The 23,231-nt window shown below is 35.7% G+C and overlaps 2 protein-coding genes and 1 long non-coding RNA gene across 4 annotated transcripts; all 3 read left to right on the forward strand.

Annotated features, from left to right (window-relative positions):
- The first annotated feature begins 2,022 nt into the window (after positions 1-2,022).
- On the forward strand, positions 2,023-3,416 carry LOC126700023 (heavy metal-associated isoprenylated plant protein 31). 2 transcript variants are annotated; one of them, XM_050398005.1, is made up of 3 exons: positions 2,023-2,305; positions 2,433-2,511; positions 2,908-3,416. In XM_050398005.1, the coding sequence occupies exons 1-3, from the start codon at positions 2,297-2,299 to the stop codon at positions 3,234-3,236; spliced, it is 417 nt and encodes a 138-aa protein (XP_050253962.1). In that variant the 5' UTR covers positions 2,023-2,296; the 3' UTR covers positions 3,237-3,416. The 2 variants fall into 2 exon arrangements, with proteins under 2 accessions (XP_050253962.1, XP_050253961.1); XM_050398004.1 differs by lacking the exon at positions 2,023-2,305 and having other exon boundaries at positions 2,403-2,511.
- A 3,393-nt stretch (positions 3,417-6,809) lies between these two features.
- LOC126700755 (receptor-like protein EIX2) lies at positions 6,810-9,473 on the forward strand. The gene has a single exon (XM_050398944.1). It carries the CDS (start codon positions 6,810-6,812, stop codon positions 9,471-9,473), a length of 2,664 nt encoding a protein of 887 aa, XP_050254901.1.
- Positions 9,474-15,759: 6,286 nt separating this feature from the next.
- Positions 15,760-18,765, forward strand: LOC126699926 (uncharacterized). Its single transcript, XR_007646929.1, has 3 exons — positions 15,760-15,812; positions 17,675-17,740; positions 18,520-18,765. It is a non-coding gene; the product is annotated as an uncharacterized LOC126699926 (long non-coding RNA).
- Positions 18,766-23,231: the final 4,466 nt, after the last annotated feature.

Below are 23,231 nucleotides of genomic sequence, written 5' to 3' on the forward strand. Positions count from 1 at the left end.
GAGTCAACCAAAACTTGGATGGGATCTTATGCAAAAGCCCTGTACAGTATTTTCACGCAAGAAAATCAATTCCTTCAAAAAATTAAAAGGAAAGAAAAAAAAAAAATCAACTAGTTAAACTGAAGAAATCAAGAAATTATTGAAGCCCATTAAGCAAAATTATATTTACAACTTGTTAGTTTAGAGATATTTGGAAAAGTTCCATCCAACATAAAAGTACCGTGTGTCCTGACTCTTGAATCGCATTGCACAGAAACTTTATTATAAAATAAATTCAAAACTAGGCGCAGCAAACAAAGCAACAGAAAACATCAAAAAATAGATGATGATATTTGTTTTACACAGTAATGTGGTGTAGAGACAAGAGTGTCACTGTGTGCAGCATGAAAACTTTCCCTCTAATAAAAAACCATTATTATAACTATGATCATTATGCTCCCCCATGAAGCATTTCGAATTATGACCATATTCCTTAACCCAAATTTCATAAAAAAAACAAGTATGATGATAACAATTCTTAGCACCCATTTGTGTGTGGTCCCTTTTTGTCATTTTGTTCTCATTATTCGAGGCATTGAAATTGTTAAAATACGATCAAAATAGTCACAAATTTTCCTATATTAATCTTCAATTCAAATACCAATATGTTGACCTCTCTCAAGTTATTTTAAAAGGAATCGTTGACAGAAAAGTGTTGTTGTACTTGAACATACAAAGCTATCGATTGCCAGCTTATATCAACAACAAATATCTCTGTTCATCGAATTCTTTGCAGAAATAAAGCAGGTTCCAGTAAAGTTGATTCAGTTCTTTGTTCTTAAAATCCTTTACAATGCTAAAGCTGATACAGTTCTGTTTCGTTTAAACTGTAAGAGCATTAAGTATCAGCATCACAAGGACTACTCTCCATCGTAGCGCGTATGAGACATAATGCATTTCTCAATTTCTCATTGTCATACACTTCACTTCAACATGGTTTCGTAATTTTTTTTTCCCCATAAATTATTGTAGCAAGGAAGATAAAATATGTTGAAAAGTTGAAGAATCTGAAATAAAAATAAATAAAAATAAAAAGTTTATGTTTTCCTCTAACTGATAACATACATAATTTTAAAATTTTCGTACGGATATATTTTTGTAGAAGAATATTTTCTTTTCGTCCAATTTTTTTGTTAACTGATGTATCTCAATGTTTTGGTTTAAAATTTTTAAGGAGTTTATCTGTTTATGCATAACTTTTTAAATCCCCATGTACAACTCTACCCTAGGCCTAGGGTCCCCCAACTAGACAAAGATTAAATGTGGGGCAATAAGTGATTTGTTTTTAATATTAAAAAATAAAAATAAAAAACATTGGAATTGTGCATTTTTTTTCTCCATTCCTAAAGAAACCTAAAAAATTATTAGTTGATAGAAAACCAACTCATTTGCCACTAAGTAAATTAGTCATATAAAAAATTCATAATAACAAATTTTAAATAATAAAAAAGTTCATAATATAAAATGTAAACTAATTATTATATAATATGTAATTTTTGAATTAAAAAATGTCTATTTAAAGTTGTCACTTTAGGCCTAAGTATGTCACAATTGTACCTTTATCCATTTTCAACAAACAAAATCAGAAAATCAAGAAATTAATAAACCAATCCAAACTCACAACAATTAACACAATGTATGTGAATATATATGTGATAAATCAATCTCATAGCATATGAAACTAACCGGATAATGGATTACTTATCCAAGTGCATGATAACATTCTAAGGGAAGCCAACACTAAAACCTTTGGAAATTTGGTCATCAAATAAATAAACAAAAACCTTTGGAAATTAATTTTGACTTAGGGCATGCATAATGAGTACGAGGTCCTACATAAACAAATAGGTCATTATATTTATACCTTTGCCGGAGTGTCCTCCTTCATTATTCGACAAAGAGCGTGGCATAAGACATTGGGGGGCATTTTCTAATTAAAACGTTACAGAAAAGAGGACCAGGCTTTGGAGTGGGCAAAAATATGTCAAAAGTCACACTTTTCCATTCCACGCGTGAATGCTCTTTGCATTGTTTTCCATTTTCAAAACCCAAGGCTCTCTCCTCTCTCTTTATTAGCTATAGACAGTTTCAATAAGCACTTCAATTAAGCCAGAGTCTCAAGTTATAACCCGGCATAACATAAAGACTTCAGAGACTTCTCAGCTCTAATTGTTTCCTTCACTAAAAATAGAACAATCTTGAGATTCCTAACAAATTTTACATCACAGTTTCTTTGCATTCTGAAGCTAAGAAAACTATGTCTGCAGTGAGTCTCTCTCTCTCTCTCTCTCTCTCTCTCTCTCTCTCTCTCTCTCTCTCTCTCTCTCTCTCTCTCTCTCTCTCTCTCTCTCTCTCAATGTGGAAGTGACAATTTGGCAATGTTGGTTTTGCAGATGGTGGAGGTGAGAGTTCCGAACCTTGACTGTGAGGGATGTGCTACTAAGTTGAAGAAAGCTCTCTTCAAGCTCAAAGGTACCTTTATACCATTAATAGGAGTGTCAAAATAAATTAGTTAAGGTTGAGTTTTTTATTATAATCGACTAGTTTTTTTTAAGGTAGTCGAGCAACTTTCAATTAAAGGGATATTTATTTGTTAACTTTTATTACTTTTCAATATAACAGGCTCTATTTAATTTATTTTTAACGAGTGCAATTGAGCTCCCGCTAACATATTCCTTGAATAAAGTATTAAGGATACAATTTTTCATACAACCTTTTTAAGTTGACTAATTGGACCACCACTTTTATGGGTTTTATTACAAAGAGTGTTTTGAGGGCACAATTTAAGAAATAATAAGTGTTCAATTATAAGGCAAAGCTTTCAAAGTTAACTTTCATGTAATTTTAACTTTGATTCATGGCTCTCAGGAGTAGAAGATGTAGAAGTAGAAATGGAGACACAAAAGATTACAGTGAGAGGATATGCCTTGGAGGAAAAAAAGGTTCTTAAAGCAATCAAGAGAGCTGGAAAAGCAGTGGAGCCATGGCCATTCCCTGGATACTCTCATTTTGCCTCATTTTACAAATACCCAACTTACATTGTTAACCATTATTATGACACATACAAAAATGAAGCTACCACAGGCGTACACACTTTCTTCCAAACCCCTGCTGTTTATTCAGTCGCCGTCGCATCCGATGAAGCTATTGCTTCACTCTTTAGCGATGACAATGCGCATGCTTGTACAATCATGTGAACATGCTTCTCTTTTTTTTTTTCTTCTTTTTTTCTCTCCCTCCTTTTTTTGGTCTTATCTAATTGATGTTTTATTATTTTTTGAGAGATGGAGAGGTTTAATGCTGTCTTTTTGTTTGGCTCGAAGCTTGTCATTGTAATAGTATGTCATTTATATTATTTTTCATCTTATATTTGTGTTCTTGGATGGCCAAAGAAAACCGATCCTTTTCTTTTTGTCATGCTTTAATTTCCCTAGAATCCTACAAGAATTGAGAATATCAAACATGAATAGTACGAAAAATGTTATGTCCACAACATTTTCATAACACTTTTACAACAAATTTTAAATGGTAGGTTGTTATTGGCTGTTATAGGTGGGAAAAAAAATAATAATTTAAGTAGTAAATTCAAATTAAAATTAATAACAACTTACCACCTATAATTTGTTATGAAAGTATTATAAAAATATTATGAACGTAATACTTCTCAAAAGATATATGGTGTAATGGTGGGCATATGTATCACCTCTCTCATGGAGGAGTGGATGTATGCTCTATATATACATACATACATACATACATATATATATATATATATATAATATTCTTTTAGGAATAAATTAAGATTTGCAAGGCTTATATTATCTTTGGCTTGAGAAAAGTGAAAAGAAGAGAAGTGATGTGGGTAAAATTTTTAATCTTGGATTTATAATGAGGAGAGAAGTGAAGAGAAATAAAAGAAAATGAGCACTTTTTATACTTCAGATATAAGCATCATTTTTCTTATAACGTATGAGTCTCACGTATTTATTGGATTACACATTGTGAAAAAGAGGATGAACCGATGCATATATCTGATTGACCGGACAATTACTATAAACTATGAATCTAAAATACAATTATTTCCCCCAAAAACTTTATTGAATAGGTTTTAATTTGATACTCCCAATAATGGGGTTTAAATTTAAAATATAATTTCCACAAATATTTTATTGAAACAGAATAGGTACAAAATCTGAAAAGCATAGGCCGGGCCACCGGGGCTTATTAACTGCTTTAGAAAATCCTTGGGCAGTAACCAGTCAGCAAAAACTATAGTATGATAAAGCCCATTTAGCTATCCAGTGAGCTACATTATTATTGCGGCCAAAATGGCCCATTAGCATGTTTTTTTGAACTATTTAGCAACAGAGCACTGTTTCGGAACTATATAGCAATATACCACTTTTTCTGGTACTCGAGCTTGGTGAGCTCGAGTACCATGTTTTTTTAATCCACTGTCGCCCCATATTCAAGGAGTCCTATAGTGGCGTTTTTAAGCCCTATAGTGACGTTTTCGGGCCCTATAGCGGCTTTTTTAAGCCCCATACCAGGTTAAGGGGTCCTATAGTGACGTTTTTCGGGCCCTATAGCGGCGTTTTCCTGCAAAATTTTTTTATAAGTCCCCATAACAGGTTCAAGGGGCCCTATAGTGGCGTTTTTAAGCCCTATAGTGACGTTTTTGGGCCCTATAGCGGCGTTTTACTGCAAAATTTTTTTATAAGTCCCCATAACAGGTTCAAGGGGCCCTATAGTGGCGTTTTTAAGCCCTATAGTGACGTTTTTGGGCCCTATAGCGGCGTTTTTTTTTTAGAAGATTTTTGACCAGTAAAAAACATGGTACTCGAGCTCACCAAGCTCGAGTACCAGAAAAAGTGGTATATTGCTATATAGTTCTGAAACAGTGCTTTGTTACTAAATAGTTCAAAAAAACATGCTAATGGGCCATTTTGGCCTTATTATTGCAGTTTCTTTGAACCCAATAGAAAAACAAACCAAGGCCTTTCAAGTCTCATATCCTTCAAGACCCCGCAGCCTGTCCATGTTTGTTTTTAGTATTCTACAGAAGAGAATGATGACACTCAAGCAAGGATAATTGTTCCAGTTATTTATTTATTTATTTATTTTTATGGATATGCCATACCCACAACCACAACCACAACCACAACAAACATGTTTGCACTTTCATATTTTGCATATGGGCCCAACCAAATATCATAGCTCATTTCTTTTTCATTTCTTTTTTTTTTTTTTTGGACCTTCTGGGTGTGAAAATTTTGTGAAAAATGTTGAGGATTTTGGTGAAGAAGTGTTAAAGATTGAGATGGCCAAGTTATTAGTGAAGAAGTGCCAAAGCTTGAGGACTGAGGAGGTCAGTTGGATTCTGTTGGGAATTTCATTAAATTATTGAGGACTTTTTCGTCAATAAATTAGTTGAATGACATGTCTTTCTTCTTATATTTCCAATATGTATACTACTTACATTTTGCTCAAAAAAAAAAATATATATATATATATATATACACACAAGTATAAGTCAAAATTTTAGGTAAATAAAGTTACTTAGTGTGCTTTTAGCATTGACTTAAAAATCCAGCTTTTTTTTACTATTTAGCTTATTTTTGTTACTATTTATGGGTCTCATTGCACTTTTTGTTACTATTCATGGGTCCTATTATACTATTTCAGCTACATTTTAGCTTTATCTACAGTACTTTTAATAAAAAAATTTCAATTTCAGCTAAATAAGCTGTTACCAAACGGACTCTTTGTTTTAGAATGAATTTCAAGCCATGCTGGAAAAATTGTATTATCTTACCTAACTGAATTTAACCATGTATTTCATTGGCTAAAATAGGTTCAACAGAATTGTATTTAAGGACACAACTTTTTCCCAAACATTTTTCACAACTTGCTAACTAAGGTTGCAGTAAGCTAATATTAACAGTGATGGCTCTAGGAATTTTTCTTAGGGTATTCCTTAAGAAGCATAAATTATACAATCTAATAAAAAGAGAAATTCATATATTAATAATAACAACAATTAAAAAACACGTAAATACATAAAATTTACAATTATCTTCTACAAGTTTTCATATTTTGAAATTGTTGCATGATAATCTCATTATCAATGGTATAAGCTACATCTTTTTTAATGTATACAATCAAGCAATCATTCATCCACTAAATGTAGAACAAATTACGGAACAAAATTTAGTTTTATTGGCATAAAAAAAGAGGGTGTTCCCAATTTTTTTTTAAGGGTAGACAAATAAAAAAAATTTAATTATTATATATATATAAAAAAAATTTCAAGTCAGGTGGTCCTGGGACTACTTTGACCTTAAGGTGGCGCCGCCCCTGAATATTAAAACAAGGTCCTTGAATTGAATGGAAGATCACATTTGATTGGAAAAATCTAGATCTAGATAGTGACATGCATGAAACTGAAGAAAGAAGATGACAAAATGTAGGAATTTATTTCCACGGACCAAATTTTCAAAGACGCCGGCTGTGATATAATTTTATTTTGTTGACTAATTAGTGATTACTATAAATTTTTAAGAGAGAAAAAAGACTTAGAAGTAATAGAATTTGGACAATTCCATGCGCTGATCAAGGAAAATAATACTACGTAGTCAACAAGTGACAGATAAAAAATAATTAAAAAAAAAAAAAAAAAAAAAAATCTGTGTATGTGGCTCGGGCTCAACCTGCTAAGAACTTTCACTCTTGTCTTTGAACCCTTCTCTTCCCTTGTTATTGCTTTTATCATGGATAACTCTTCTGCAACTCGTGTGTTTTTCTTAATATGGTTCTTTGCAGCGACGTTCAGCTTCTGCAAAGTAAACTCAAATATCTCTTGCAATGAAAAAGAGAAACAAGCACTTCTGAACCTCAAACGAGGTCTCACTGATCCTTGGAACGCACTCTCATCCTGGTCTGACCAAGAAGATTGCTGTAAATGGGCAGGAGTTCACTGCGACAACAAAACTGCTCGAGTCACAAAGCTACAGCTCGGTAATCTCAACTTAAATGGTGAGATTAGTCCTTCATTGCTTGAATTGGAACATTTGAATTACCTGGACTTGAGCATTAGTAACTTTAACTGTAATCGTATTCCAAGTTTCCTTAGTTCAATGGGCAGTATGAGACATCTGAACCTTGCTTCCGCTGGATTTTGTGGACTGATTCCACACCAGCTTGGAAATCTTTCAGATCTTCGTTATCTGAATCTAGGATATAATTTTGGCCTTTATGTGCATAACCTTCATTGGATGTCTAGTCTCTCTTCCATGAAATACCTTGACATGTCCTCTGTCAACCTTTCTTCAGCACTAGATTGGCTTCAAATAATGAGTAGGCTCTCATCTCTTTCGGAGCTATACTTGCCAAATTGTCATCTTGATAGCCTCAATCCATCTCTTGGATTTGTCAATTTTACATCTCTTCTAGTCCTTGATCTTTCCGTAAATCTTTTCATTCATGAGATACCTAGTTGGTTTTCTAATATTAGTTCAACCCTCTTAGAGCTTGACTTGAGCAGCAATGCACTGAAGGGCGAGATACCGTGCGGTTTTTCGAATTTTCAAAACTTAAAACATCTTGTCTTGGGGGTAAATTATCTAACTGGAAAAATTCCAGAGTCATTTGGGCAACTTAAGCATCTAACAGTACTTGATCTCAATCTTAATTCTTTTACTGGTCCTATTCCTTCATCCCTTGGGAATTTATCTTATATGTGGAAGTTAATCCTTGAAGGTAATCGGTTGAATGGTACTCTCCCAAAAAGTCTTGGGCTTCTCTCAAATTTAAAGCACTTGTTTATCGGAAATAATTCCTTAACAGGCACAGTAGATGAAGTGTTTTTTACCAAACTCCCGAAATTAAAGTACCTAGACCTGTCTCGAACACCTTTGTTCTTCAATGTGAATTCCAATTGGGTTCCACCTTTTCAACTTATATATGCCCACATGAGCTCTTGCAAGGTAGGACCTAACTTTCCTGCATGGCTACAAACACAAAGATCTCTCAAGGTTTTATTAATGTCCATGTCAGGAATTTCGGACAAGGCTCCGAGTTGGTTTTGGAATTGGACTTCAAACATTGACTTCGTCAATCTCTCTGCCAATAACATAGAAGGCGACGTACCAAATTTTTTGGTGAATTCTACCGTCTTAGATCTTAGTTCTAATCACTTGAAAGGTCAGCTGCCTCGTTTGTCTGCAAATGTCAGAGTGCTTGATGTAGCTAACAACTTATTTTCTGGACCCATTTCCACTTTCCTGTGTCAAAAGACTAATAGAAAAAATAAGTTACAAGTTTTAGATGCATCAAACAATCTTTTGTCAGGAGAACTTTCTCATTGCTGGTGGTATTGGCAGTATTTGATCCATTTAAACTTGGGGAGCAATCATTTGTCAAGTAGAATTCCTAACTCGATGGGGTCTTTAGTTGCACTCAAAGCATTGCGATTACCCAACAATAGCATTTATGGGGATATTCCTTCATCATTACAAAAGTGCTCAAATTTGGGACTTCTTGATATGGGTGAAAATCATTTGTCAATGACCATACCACTTTGGATTGGAGAAATGAAAAGTCTTATTATTCTCCGTCTAAGATCTAATGGGTTGAAAGGGCATATACCTCTACAGACATGCCAACTTTCTTCTCTTAGAGTATTGGATCTTGCAAATAATAGCCTATCAGGACCCATACCAAAGTGTTTGAATTCTATCAATTCCATGGCAATGCCCCATGTTGAAAACTATGAAACTATGGAGTATTTGGAAAATGCAGGCATCTACTTCGAGAGTCTCATGTTAGTTCCCAAGGGGGAGGAATTAAGGTATGAAGAGAACCTTGAATTTGTTAGCATCATTGACCTTTCAAGTAATAACTTGTCAGGATCAATCCCTAATGAAATTTCAGTTCTTTCCCAATTGATTTTTTTGAACTTATCTCGAAACCATTTGACGGGGAAGATACCAGAAAAAATTGGGACCATGAAAGAGTTAGAGTCTATTGATCTCTCAAGAAATTATTTATCGGGTGAAATTCCTCCAAGCATGTCTAATTTGACATTTCTTAGTTACTTGGACTTGTCATACAACAACTTCTCAGGTAGAATTCCTTCAAGCACCCAACTTCAGAGCTTTGATGCACTTCGCTACACTGGAAATCCTGAACTTTGTGGTGCTCCTCTCAAAACAAACTGCAGAAAAGAGCAAGAATCTGATGGTGATACTCCTGTGGGCAAAGCTGGTGTGACTCCTGTGGGCAAAGCTGAAGATGACTCTGAAACATCATGGTTTTACAGTGGCTTGGGGGTTGGATTTGCTGTAGGTTTTTGGGGAGTTTGTGCTGCTCCTTTCTTCAAAAATACTTGGACTTCTTTCTGGTCTGTCAATGACATGAATGATCAGCCTATGTAACTATAGTGTTGAAGGTGAACTAAGTCTGCAAAAATTTTAAGAGGCTAACATTTTGGTAAGCTAAAGGCATTATCTTCTGTCAAGTATAAAATTGGAAACTATGTTGTCTAGGATATTTTTCTCTTGTTGAAGTTGTAGCTACTGTTGGAATAATGTGCATATGATGATACATTAAACTGTAAAGAAATGTGCTATCATGTAGAGGCTCTTCTAAGTATTTTGTTTAATACCCTTTGATGAGCATTCTAATGTGAAGAAAATTCTATATGTAGTAAGATTTTTATTAAGATTTTCTTACTAAAAAAAGTGGCAACTGGGTTTTTTGTGCTCCATGAATTACATAGAACACCGTGGTACCTATGCGCAAACACATTGCACCTATTATAGAAATGTTTGTTGCTTCATGGCTTCACCTCAGTGGACCTGTTTGGCATGGAGAAGCGGTTGGAAAAGTTGACAATTTTATGGCCTTTTTGGTACGTATTGTTAATATATTTAGATGGAAATATTTGAAGAGAAGGATCATGGTCCAATACCACATACCATATTAAATATTTACAACTTGAACATGTTCTTCTCCAGCAATCATCTTGCCAGGGAAATCCCAGATTCCTTTGGCCAATTTAGGCATCTTGCATATCATTCATTCTATATAATGACCATTCTTTCTATGCTTGAGTGTCTTGCAAACTTCTCAAACTTGAGGAGCACTACACTAGAGTGGTTGGAGCAACTCTCAGATTTGGATGAGTTAAACATTGTAAAAAGTTCCTTGGAGTCCTAAACTTCATGAATGGACGAAGATAATTGCAGACGTTCCTTGTCTTCAAACTCCATTGTCATCGAGGTAACTCCAAAGTTAATTCTGCATATTGGCTGTCTCAACATCACAGATTCAGTAATAAAAACAGGACCTCTGGAAGGCTCTATGGAGTTTTAAACTTCATGAAAGCCCGAAGATTCCCTGTGGGGAGTTGTTAAGGATATTGATGCAGGAAGCAAAGCAAAACCAAAATTATATCAAAATTTATTTACTTGAAATCTCATATTTCATTTTTAAAATTTAGAACTTTTTTGGGATTTCACTTTTGAATTTCAAATTTAATGTTGTTCAGGATTTTGTGGAATGAGATTATGGCTCGATGTACTCCTTGAAGCCTATTAAAAAGAGGCTCCAAGAATGGTTTGAAGCAGTGCACTTTGAATCAGAATTTTCTAATAAAAGATGTGAATCAGACTTTTCTGATTAGAGATGTTTCTCTAAGCTTGGTGGTGATTCAAGTACCCATAGGTGGTGAATAGGAATGGCAAAAAATCCCTGCCCCACTTGGCCCGTCCTACCTAGTGCAGGAATTCCCCACCCCGAACCCGAAGAGATGACAAGGCAGGGACGGGTTTTGCTCACCCTGCCCTGAATGTGTATATATGTTTTTTAATTCATATATATTTAAATTATTTATGTCTATAATTTAATATCTTTTGCACAAACCAATATATACCTTTTTCTTTTACAAACTCTATAACCATCCTTCAAAACGCTATGCGGCATTTGGTACGAGAGAATCCACGTTACTTTCGACATCCAGATTCTTAGGAATGTGATTTCTTACAATCTAGATGCCTAGAAATGTAACTATTCTTATGTTTAGTTTTATTGGGAATCTCTTAAGATTTCTAAGAATATGAGATGATAATATTTAGTTTATTTCCAAGAATCTTAAATGAATTATTTATTTTTTCCATTTTATCCTTAGATTTGAATGTGAACTACCAAGTCCTTTAAAAAAAAAAAAAAAATCTTCCTCAAATAAATAATGAAAAACAAAGTATAAACTATTAATAATTTATTAAGTAACACACACAACAGCAAAAGTGAATATTTGTTAGAGATATATATTAAACATATATTAGCCCAATATAATAGGCCCAAGCCCAGTCTTACTTGTACTAGTAGTCTAGGGTTTAGTCGCCTATATATACTCATGTTAAGGTTCATTGTAACACAGGTTATTGTACTACACTCTCAGATAATAAAGATGTAGCCCTTAAGAGATTCCTCCGTGGATGTAGGTCGTAAGGCTGAACCACGTAACACTCGTGTTCTCAGTGTTCCTCCTCTATGCTTCCTTTTCCGCATCTACTCTAGCATACACAACATGGTATAACACATCTCTATGCTAACATATTCAACAGCAATAATGGAGAGTCTTCTTCAAACCCTTTTTTTTTTTTTCACACATGAAACCTAAATAGAACTTTGTTAAAGAATATATCAACAAAGTTGTCTATCATGTTTATGTTATTTTGACAAGAAAAGATAAAGACAAAGAAAAAGATATTGATGATTTGTTTTATATTTTATCTTAATTGCTTAAATGATAAGGAAAAAGGGTTAAAATTGTCAATTTATAAAAAATATAATTTCCTTTAAACTTGGGAATCTGGATGCCTACCTGTTTTAAAGGAAATCCACATTCCTACTAAGAAGGGTTTAAAAGGGAAATCCAAATTTCCCTGGCATCTGATTCCTTGACGTGATTTGCAACTAGACATGAGAATCTTTAAACATTCCTTGGAATTCTAAAACATTATCCCGTACAAAACGCCACATTACTTTCTCTTCCTTTTAGCACTCTTGTAACTTCCTATTCCCTCTCTCTCTCTCTCTCTCATCTTTACCTTTTTAATGTCGAAGCCACCTCATTAGTAATGGTAAAATACATTCAGCCCACCCTGTCCTACTCCCGTCCTGAATAGGGGTTGAGGCACCCCCGATCCAACCCCGCCCTCTCCCATTGCCATCCATAATGGTAAAGCCTGGGGTTTCAGGCTTATTTTGCGGGGTGAAGCATAGGGATTTATCCTGTTCTTCTTTCTTTTCCCTTCATTCTATTTCCCAACCCATTCTGTCCACCATCAGATGCCTTTCCCATTTCCAAAGTTAAAGTAAACAACATCTCAAATTTGGAGGAAGTTTCTTGCTCTCTGTGTGGTTTAGCAGAAGAAAATAGTTTGCATTTGTTTTGTCAGTGTGACTCCACCAAGGTTGTGTGATTCAGGTTTGGTTGAGTTCTCAACATTGCTTCCCTGAATATGTACTCCAGTTTTGAGCTGGTCAAGTTGATAGTTAAGCCGCCTCCAGATATTTTGGGAGATCAAATTATGAAGGAGAACTTCACCTTGTTTGCTGCTACAGTTTCTGATCTGATATGGAAAGCAAGGCACAGAGCATGGTGTAATGGTGATTCTGTCTTAACTGTTGAGATGGTCTTCATGACTTTTAAGAGCTTTGACAGCTTTCTATCAACTTTGCAGGAATGGAACAGGGAGATAAAGCAAAAAGAGCAAGGCAAATGACAAAGACCTCTTGTTGATTATTTAAGTTCAACTGTGATGCTGCCATCAATCAACAAAAATACTAGCATTGGTGCTGCTTTAAGAAATTGGGAAGGCCAGGTGGTTAAAGCATGGTCAGTCATCAATTCTTTGTGCAAGACTGAGGTGGCTGAAACAAAGGCTGTCCTGTGAGCTATGTTAAAGCCAAGGATTTGGGGGTACAAAGCTGATTGTGTAAGGAGATTCTAAGATCTGAATTGGCTCTCGAACTGAGGTGAACAGTTGCCCAAGTCTTGGAATTGTGTGTGCTGATTGAAGATATTTTAGCAGTAAAAGAGCATTTTGATGTCTGTAATTTTGCTTGGTTTTCTGGACTGTAAATGGCATTGCTCATGCCTTAGCCAGATGTGCTTTTATGTTATGCCTTAAGGGAGGATGGCTATATGTAGTTCTTTTGTCTAATAAACCCCTCTTAGCAAAAAAAAATCTCTCAGTGAGATCTTGTAAGTTGTAAGATTGGTTGCCAGTTTCTTGCATAGTTACAAACACAAAAATCTCTTAAGTAGTTAGACATCTAAACGTTCGGAATTTCAGACAATATTAGACTGGTTCAGGAATATGGCTACGCACATTACATTACATTACGAAACTATATAGTACATTACTATATTTAAGCCTGGACTGCATTTCATTAATTAACCTCTCTGAGAAACAAATTAATGGTGATGCATCCAACACATTGCTAAACTCTGAAGTTGTAATTGAGCTCTAATTGCTTCAAAGGTCCACTACCATGATTATCTCCCAATGTTAGAATGTTGAATACTACTGCACAATTAATTTTCCACACCACTATCACCATTACAGTGCCATAACATGAATAAAGGGAGCCCTGGTAATTCCTTATTGCTGGATACATTGGCTATTCTAAACCATGTTTATTTTTGGGAACGATAAACTTTCAGGTGGAACTCCGAACTCATTGGCTTCTTTATATAAGCTTGAATCCTTGTGCTTGAACACAATAGCTTCTTCAGAAATATAACTTTTTCATTGCAAACTGCACACATTTTGGGCTCCTTGATCTAGGCCATAATAGATTTATAGGGATTGTACCAAGCTTGAGTAGGGAAATGAAAACTCTAGTAGCCTCTCAGCTTAAAATCCAACAATTGTTGGAAAAACTTACGGCAACTTGCTTTGGTTTTGGATCTTGCCCTTAATAGCCTGTCAAGACATATACCAAGGTGTTCAAATGGACTTGAGCTATAACCTCACGACTACATCTTATTATTCTCTAGCACTTTCCAGGAGTCTTATTATTCCGTATTTTTACGGAGTACAGACCTTTCAAGTAACAAATTTTCTGGATCAGTTTTACTGAGGTCTTACTGGATTCTGTTGCTTAAACTTGTCTAAAATTCATTTGATGGGAAAGGTACCAAAAAAATCCAAGGACATTACATTGTTGGAATCCCCTGATGTCTTAATAAGCAATCTTTGGGCAAAATTCTTCATGGCATATCTAATTTTCCTGTTCTTAGTTACTTGAACCTGCCATACAACAATTTGTCAAGAACAACTCGATTAGGCATCCAGCTTCTGAGTTTTTATGCGTTTAGCTACATTGGAAACCTGAACTTGATTGAGCTCTTCTTGCCAAAACTTGCACAAAGCATTTGGCAAGATGAAGATGACTGAAAATTTCTGGTTCTGAATAGGTATGAGAGTTGGATTTTCTGTTGGCTATTGGGGAGTTTGTGGAGTAATCTTCTTCAAAAGGACTTAAGAGGCATGCTTATTTCAGGTTTATCAATGGCATGAAAGATCCATGTGACTACAATGTTAATAGTGCACTGATTCCTTTAGAAGTTGAGTAAGCATAGATGTAAGTGATAGGCATCATCTTCTAGCGTATTATGGTTGCGTTTGGATAGATTATATTAGGCGACTTAGGGTCCGTTTAGTACCACAACTTAAACAACCGTTTTCAGTTTTTAAATAATATTACATGTATTTTCACACACTTTTTCACCCACATGTATTTCCAAAAAAGTTGAAAACTGTTGCTTAAGTGCATGTACCAAACACCCCCTTATTTTTCTATTTAGCTTATTTTTGCTACTATTCATGAGTCTCATTGCACTTTTTGATACTATTCATAGGTCTCACTGTACTATCTCAACTAACTTTTATCTTTATTTACAGTACTTTTAGTTTTATCTACAGTACTTTCAGCAAAAAGTTTTCAGTTTTAGCTAAATAAGCTGTTTCCAAACGGACCTTATGTCCTAGATGGTTTTTTGCTCATGTTGTAATTTGATTCATAGCTCACCTTTTAATTTCACTGTTGCCATATGAAATATGGTTCATTTTGAAATGCAGACTTCATTTAAATAAAATAATAAAAAAAAAGAGTAGGCACTGTGACGAGTTATTTCTCAAACATATCTGCATCATATAGTTTTTTACTACACCACACACATGACATGCTAAAAGCTTTTACTCTATTGGGGGATATACTAGTATTAAGAATAGAATTGTGTTGGTCGTCATGCAGCTCATAAGCACTTCAAATTCCTAACTTACATGCGCATGGCAATGCCATTGATCACTGCAGGTTGTTTATGCTTTAGAAGGTGGCTCTGGCTCATGCTTTCGAAGAGGCCACAAAGATTAGTTGGCAAAGTAATTCTAATAGGTATCATTACTGTAACACCCCATAATTTTGACACCAATTTAATTATTATGCGTAAATTATAAAGGAGACCTACAATTAAATGGATTAAATTGATTTGGGCCTAAGATATTAAAAATAAAATAAGTACTATGAGATATGAAGCCCAAGTGAGGTGGCATAAGTAAATATATGGGCCTTGAAAACCCTAGCCTTTTTCCTCTTAAATTACATGTGTATATACATAAGAAGTCCCTTTTTGTTTTCAGCCGCAACATACAAGTAAGCTGTTTCTTGTCTTCTCTACGGCTGTGTAGGAGAATCAGGTTCTAATTCTACTGAATTGTTGTGATTCAAGGGAGGTTGATTTCCTTTATTTTGCAACTAAGAGGTAAGTGGTGTTTACTAATTTTGGGGGTTTTCCCAAATATTGTTAGTTATTAAACTATTATATATATAAGAGATATATTGTTATTCTATACATATAAATGGATATTTAATAATTTCTTGATGTGCACATTAATTATTCGTTTTATGAAAAACTTGTGGAATAACCTAAATTTATTTAAATTTGTATGTGTGATATATCCATATATTTTCGAGAATTATGATTGGATTATTTTGTGAGCATCTTGAATGGATTATTTATGTGAGTATCCTGTATATGTTTTGAAAACCTATGGCAAATCGTGATTAGAAGCTCAGTATGGTATTTAGTTCTTAGCAATGGACAATCATGCTGCAGCTAGTCCTTAGCAAGGGACAGTCCCAAAAGGAGACAGTGCACATTTGACAGCTCCTTAGCAAGGGAGCATACTATTGAGGATCCAAAAGGAAGCTCCTTAGCAAGGGAATATACCTTTAGGTTCCAAAGGAGCCATCCTTAAGAAATGGGATGAAAGGAGGTTCCAGTCCCAAAAAAGGGGACAACACAACCCTGTCAACGGGGCGTAAACGTTGACCACGAGAAAAGTCTAGGAAATTGTTTATGTGATGGTATCAATATTGTAACACCCCATAATTTGATACCAATTAAATTATTATACGTTAAATTTTAATGGAGGCCTATAATTAAAATGGATTAAATAAATTTGGGCCTAAGGTATTAAAAAGAAGATAAATTCTATGGAATATGAAGCCCAAGTGAGGTGACAAAAGTACATATATGGGCCTTGAAAACCCTAGCCTTTTCCTCTTAGGTCACACGTGTTTTTCTGATGGGATTTCTTTTTGCTTCAGCCGACAATTGAATTTCTGCCTTTCTCCACTGTGGCGTTGGTGGGAGTCTTTAGGTATGATTTTCTCATACTCAAGATTTAAAAGTTTGTATGGTCAATAGCTTGCAATTGATTGGAACTAGACTATCATTATACTAATAGAAAAGGGTTTCCTATAATTGTATTATATTAGATAAAGACTTGGTCAATATGTCAGGCAGAGATACAGACTTGAAATTGAGCCAAATAGAGTAATAGGTGTGGACTTGGTCACCATGTTAAAGTGAAAAGAATGCTTATGTTATTGCATTTACACTAAGCCACAATTGTTGATTGGTTATTTTGCTTTCACATTAGTTCAACGTGTAATAGATTTTGGGTCCTTGGAGTGATTATTTCAATATTATAATAGCAATTGTTTACATAGCTGCACTGACCTAGTAGTTCTAAGTCCAACATTGAGGCTGAAAAACTAAGAATAATAAATAAATTTTGACAGTTTGCCATGCTACACATGCTACCTCAAGTATTGCCATGCTATTCCCTACTAAGCATGGTCCAAGCTTGATTGTTTACGTAGCTTTCACTTGGTTTATTTTATATATATATATATATATATATATATATATATATGTAATATTAAGGTCAGTATATGCCTAGCGGCATCAAGAGAGCATTCTAGCACTAGATTGATGGATTAAGGCAATCTCGTGTGGCCTTCAATGTTAAGTTGAATATATATAGTTATATATATAATGGTTAGAGTCAATGGACATCCAATGGCATCAAGAGGGAATGCTAAGCAACAAATTAAGATAATACGTGGCTTCCAATAGTAAATTTGATAGTTAAGTGAATGAATGGAGGATTTTGGATATATTAATATTGTTTAGGATAAAACCGTTTAAGTGTGAAAATAAATTTTGAAGTGGGAAATTGTGTATTGATGAACCTATTTTTGGTATTGCTAGGTTCTAATTCTACTGAATTGTTGTGATTCAAGGGAGGTTGATTTCCTTTATTTTTGCAACTAAGAGGTAAGTGGTGTTTACTAATTTTGGGGGTTTTCCCAAAACAGCGTTAATTATTAAACTATTTTATATGAAAGAATATGTTGATATTCTATATATAAATGAATATTTTACAAATGTTTGATGTGCATATTGGCTATTCGTTTTATGAAAAACTTGTGGGACAACCTAATTTTATTTAAACTTGTATGTGTGAATATGTCTCTATATTTTGAGAAGTATGAATGGATTATTTTGTGAGCATATTGAATTTGTTTTGAAAACCTATGGCAAGTCGTGATTAGAAGCTCAGTATGATATTTAGTCCTTAGCAAGGGACAATCATGCTGCAGCTAGTCCTTAGCAAGGGACGGTCCCAAAAGGGGACAGTGCACATTTGATAGCTCCTTAGCAAGGGAGCATACTATTGAGGATCCAAAAGGAAGCTCCTTAGCAAGGGAGTGTACTTTTAGGTTCCAAAGGAGCCATCCTTGAGAAATGGGATGAAAGGAGGTTCCAGTCCCAAAAAGGAGACAGCACAACCCTGTCAACGGGGCGTAAATGTTGACTACGAGAAAGGCCTAGGGAATTGTTTATGTGATGGTATCAATATATATATTATGATGGCTCACAATATAAAGATATTATTTTCTTTTACATGAAATAGTTGATGACAAAATATTGGTGAATTATAAGTTGTGAATCTGTTGAAAGAATTATTTATTTGAAAGGTTTGTTCTCACACCCCAATGTTAGTGAATTCCACTTATTGAGTTATCTCACCCCCCCTTTATTTCCCATTACAGATACATTAGGTGGATTATTGGAGTAGAGATTCTTGGGAGACAGAAGTTACAAATTAATTTTTGTGGAACTGAGGATTTTATTATTATTTTATGGCATTAAACTTTGTATTGGAGAATTATTTTGAGGATGTTTTGTATTTGGTGAATTAGAGCTCTGACTTTTGTAATCAGTTTCAAGGTTGCTAGTTTCTTTTATTTAATATTTTTATGGATTATTCAGATTAAATAGACTTTTATTGCCTATGATTTTGGGGCGTTACATTTGTGGTATCAGAGCTTAGGATATGATTCTGTAGACACATGAAAACTAGGTTATGATTTTATAGACACTTGAAACTAGGCTATGATCTTGATTTTTGTTAGAGCATTTGGATTTTGGGTTACGTTTGATGAGATATTTTAAATAATTTTAGTAGTGTACTTCTTATGTGTAGTAATAATAATTGTTGCACCGTCTATATTTCTTAATTCTTTGTTAACTAGGTATCATGCCACCCAAAAAGAAGAGAGTAGCTAATTCCAATAGTGAGGAACCTATTGTTAATTTGCGAAGGCCAACCAAAGCAAGGGTTGATACTGAGGCTGAAGTCACTCAAGACATGAGAAATAATGATCGTCCTAGGGTGACACGCACTGATCCTTTGGATGAAGCTGCTACCCGACTGTTGGACAGGTTGGCCCATGTTGCTAGTAGAGGCGTAGGTAGAGTAGAGGCAAGGGCTGGTTGCTCTTTTGAGACTTTTATGAAGCAGAATCCCCCTTCCTTTAATGGGAAGCCAGATCCTACAGAAGCTGAGAATTGGTTCTTGCAAATGGAGAAATTGTTAGAAGCCTTAGATTGCACTAACTCTCAGAAGGTGCGGATTGCAACTTTCAAGTTGATTGGAGAAGCTGAGCGTTGGTGGAGATCTACTAAAGCCATTTTGGAGGTAATGGACACTGAGAGAAATCCCATCACTTGGGAGAAATTTAAAGGGGTTTTCTATGATAACTACTTCCCTGAGGTGGTTCGAGAACGAAAAGAGAGGGAATTTGCTGATTTGGTGCAAGGAAGTATGACTATTAAGCAGTATGCTGCTAAATTCATCGAGTTATCTCGCTTTGGACCCCACTTAATCCTTACTGAGGCGAAGAAAGCAAGCAGATTTCAAAAGGGGTTGAATGAGAGACTTCGACACCATTTGATTGCAGCAGGGGTTGATAACTATGCAGAGTCAGTTAAGAGAGCTATGAGACTGGAGGAAGATTTCAAGAACAATGTTAGGAAGGAGAACCCACCTAGAAACACTGGACAGACAGGCTTTCGTCAAGGCAATGCTCAAGGTCATTGGAACAAGAAAGGATCTTTTGGGAAGTCTGGGAGTAATTCATCATCAAATAAGCCAAAAAATAAGAATCCACCCCAGAATGCTCAAGGTAGAAGTTTGAATGCTTGCCCTACATGTGGAAGGTTTCATGGAGACAAGCTGTGTTTCTTTGAAGGAAAGGCTTGTTATAACTGTGGAAAGACAGGACACTTAGCTAGAAGCTGTACTTCTCCTCAACAAAACTCTATGGCACAACCTGGGAAGAATGATCAGAGGAAGAAAGCACAAGGGAGAGTGTTTGTACTCACACCACAAGACGTTCAAGCTTCGGATACTGTGGTTATAGGTATCCTCCCTTTATTCTCAAACTTTGCTAAAACTCTATTTGATTCTGGATCTACACACTCTTTCATCTCCTCTAGATATGCTAAGTTATGTGATAAGAAACCTAGACTTATGGATTATGACTTGTCTGTGGCCACACCTATGGGTGATTCTTTGGTGTGTAATTTTATGCTTAAGACTTGTGTTATCCAAATTGAGGATAGGGAAATGTTAGTAGATTTGATTTTGATGGACATGTATGACTATGATGTAATTTTGGGCATGGACTGGCTGGTGGCTTATCATGCTAGTGTAGATTGTTTTAGAAAAGAAGTGGTGTTTCAGCCTCTAGGAGAACCTGAATTTCGGTTTAAGGGCTCGAGGATGCATGCTTTACCTAGGGTAATATCAGCCCTTCGAGCTAAGCGTCTTTTACGGAAAGGATGCCAAGGGTACCTAGCTCATGTGATGGACACTAGGAAAGATGTATTGAAGTTGGATGATATCCCTGTTGTAAGGGAGTTTCCTGATGTCTTTCCTAAAGACCTACCAGGGATACCTATAGATAGGGAGATTGAATTCTCTATTGATTTGCTCCCTGGAACTTCTCCTATTTCGAAAGCACCATATCGGATGGCACCAACTGAACTTAAGGAGCTCAAGGAACAGTTACAAGAACTTCTTGATAAGGGGTTCATCAGACCAAGTGCATCTCCATGGGGTGCACCAGTTTTATTTGTGAAGAAGAAGGATGGGACTATGAGGTTGTGTATTGACTGCCGTGAGTTGAACCGGGTTACTGTGAGAAACAAATACCCTCTCCCTCGTATTGATGACCTGTTTGATCAATTGCAAGGGGCACAAGTCTTCTCTAAGATTGACCTTCGTTCTGGGTATCACCAGTTGAAAATCAAGGGTGAAGACATACCCAAGACAGCTTTCAGGACTAGGTATGGGCACTATGAATTCTTGGTAATGCCTTTTGGATTGACCAATGCTCCTGCTGCGTTTATGGACTTGATGAATAGGGTGTTTCATGAGTACTTAGACTGCTTTGTTATTGTCTTTATTGATGACATTCTAATCTTCTCCAAGAGCATGGAAGAACAAAAAGAGCACTTGAGAATTGTTTTTCAAATTTTGAGGGAGAAGAAGTTGTATGCCAAGTTTAAGAAGTGTGAATTTTGGCTTGACCAAGTGGTGTTCCTAGGGCATGTGATATCTAAGGCAAGGATTTCTGTAGACCCTAGTAAAGTTGAAGCTGTGGTTGATTGGGCAAGACCGACGAATGTGAGTGAGATTATAAGCTTTTTGGGCCTTGCTGGTTATTATAGGAGGTTTGTGGAGGGATTTTCCCGTATTGCAGCCCCTTTGACTCACCTAACTCGTAAGAATGCCAAGTTTGTGTGGACAGAAGAATGTGAGAAGAGTTTTCAAGAACTTAAGCAAAGGTTGGTCACTGCACCAGTACTAACCATCCCTAGCAACATGGGAGGCTTTGTTATTTATAGTGATGCCTCAAGAAAAGGGCTTGGTTGTGTGTTGATGCAGCATGGTAAAGTCATAGCTTATGCATCCCGCCAATTAAAAAGTTATGAACAAAATTATCCCACTCATGATTTGGAGTTGGCTGCAGTGGTTTTTGCATTGAAGATTTGGAGACATTATTTGTATGGTGAAAGGTGTGAGATTTATACAGATCATAAAAGCTTGAAGTACTTCTTTACTCAGAAAGAATTGAATATGAGACAACGAAGGTGGCTTGAGTTGATTAAAGATTATGATTGCTCAATCAATTACCATCCAGGCAAGGCTAATGTGGTAGCTGATGCGCTTAGTCGGAAGTTTTCTGGTTTCTCAGCTGCCTTGTTAACTACTCAAAAGGAGATTATTAAGGACTTGGAGAGGTTGGGAATTGAAATTGTCATGGGTGATTCCCAAGTCTTTATGGCTAGTTTGACAATACAACCCACTTTGATTAAGAAGATTAAGAGTTCACAGGTTGACGATGCACAAATTGTAAAGATCATAGAAGAGGTACAAGAAGGGAAGAGACCAGAATTCAATGTGTCTAATGATGGTGTCTTGAGGTTTGGAAAAAGACTTTGTGTGCCAAATGATTTTGCAATAAAGAAGGAGATTATGGAAGAAGCCCATCGTACCCCGTACTCAGTGCATCCTGGTAGCACTAAAATGTATCGTGACATTCGAGAAACTTATTGGTGGAATAACATGAAGAGGGAGATAGCTCAGTTTGTGGAACAATGCTTGACTTGTCAACAAATTAAGGCAATACACCAGAAACCTTCAGGATTGCTGCAACCACTTCCCATTCCTGAGTGGAAGTGGGAGTGTATATGTATGGATTTTGTGACTGGCTTGCCAAGATCTCCTAAGGGACATGAGGCCATTTGGGTAATTGTGGATAGAATGACAAAGACAATACATTTTAGTCCTGTTAAGATGACTTACTCACTTGATCAGCTAGCACATATATATATTGATGAGATTGTGAGTCTTCACAGAGTTCCATCATCAATTGTGTCCGATCGAGACCCAAGATTCACCTCAAGGTTTTGGGAAATCCTACATAAAACTTTGGGTACTAATCTTAGCTTTAGTACTGCCTTCCATCCACAAACTGATGGATTATCAGAAAGGACTATTCGTACTCTGGAGGATATGTTAAGGGCTTGTGTATTGGATTTCAAAGGGAATTGGGAAAAATACTTGTCTTTAGTGGAATTTGCCTATAATAATAGCTACCACTCTAGTATTGAGATGGCTCCCTATGAGGCTTTGTATGGTAGAAAATGCAGGTCCCCATTGTGTTGGGAAGAGGTTGGTGAGAGGAAATTGTTGGGACCAGAAATCATTCAGATGACATCTGAGAAGATTGATTTCATTCGTAAAAGATTGCAAACAGCACAAAGTCGACAGAAGAGTTATTATGACCACTCAAGAAAGAAAGTAGAATTTGAAATTGGAGATATGGTATTTTTGAAAGTCTCCCCAATGAAGGGTGTGATGAGATTTGGGAAGAAGGGGAAGTTGAGTCCTAGATTCGTTGGTCCATTTAAG

The sequence above is a fragment of the Quercus robur genome, chromosome 9 (genome assembly GCF_932294415.1).
Source record: "Quercus robur chromosome 9, dhQueRobu3.1, whole genome shotgun sequence".
NCBI lineage: Eukaryota > Viridiplantae > Streptophyta > Magnoliopsida > Fagales > Fagaceae > Quercus > Quercus robur.

What these genes read in the sequence shown, in the direction of transcription:
- LOC126700023 (XM_050398004.1), top strand. Translation starts at nt 2,418, where the DNA reads ATGTTGGTTTTGCAGATGGTGGAGGTGAGAGTTCCGAACCTTGACTGT. An exon ending in AGCTCTCTTCAAGCTCAAAG is followed by an intron (nt 2,512 to 2,907) that starts GTACCTTTATAC and finishes CATGGCTCTCAG; the next exon opens with GAGTAGAAGATGTAGAAGTA.
- LOC126700755 (XM_050398944.1), top strand. Translation starts at nt 6,810, where the DNA reads ATGGATAACTCTTCTGCAACTCGTGTGTTTTTCTTAATATGGTTCTTT.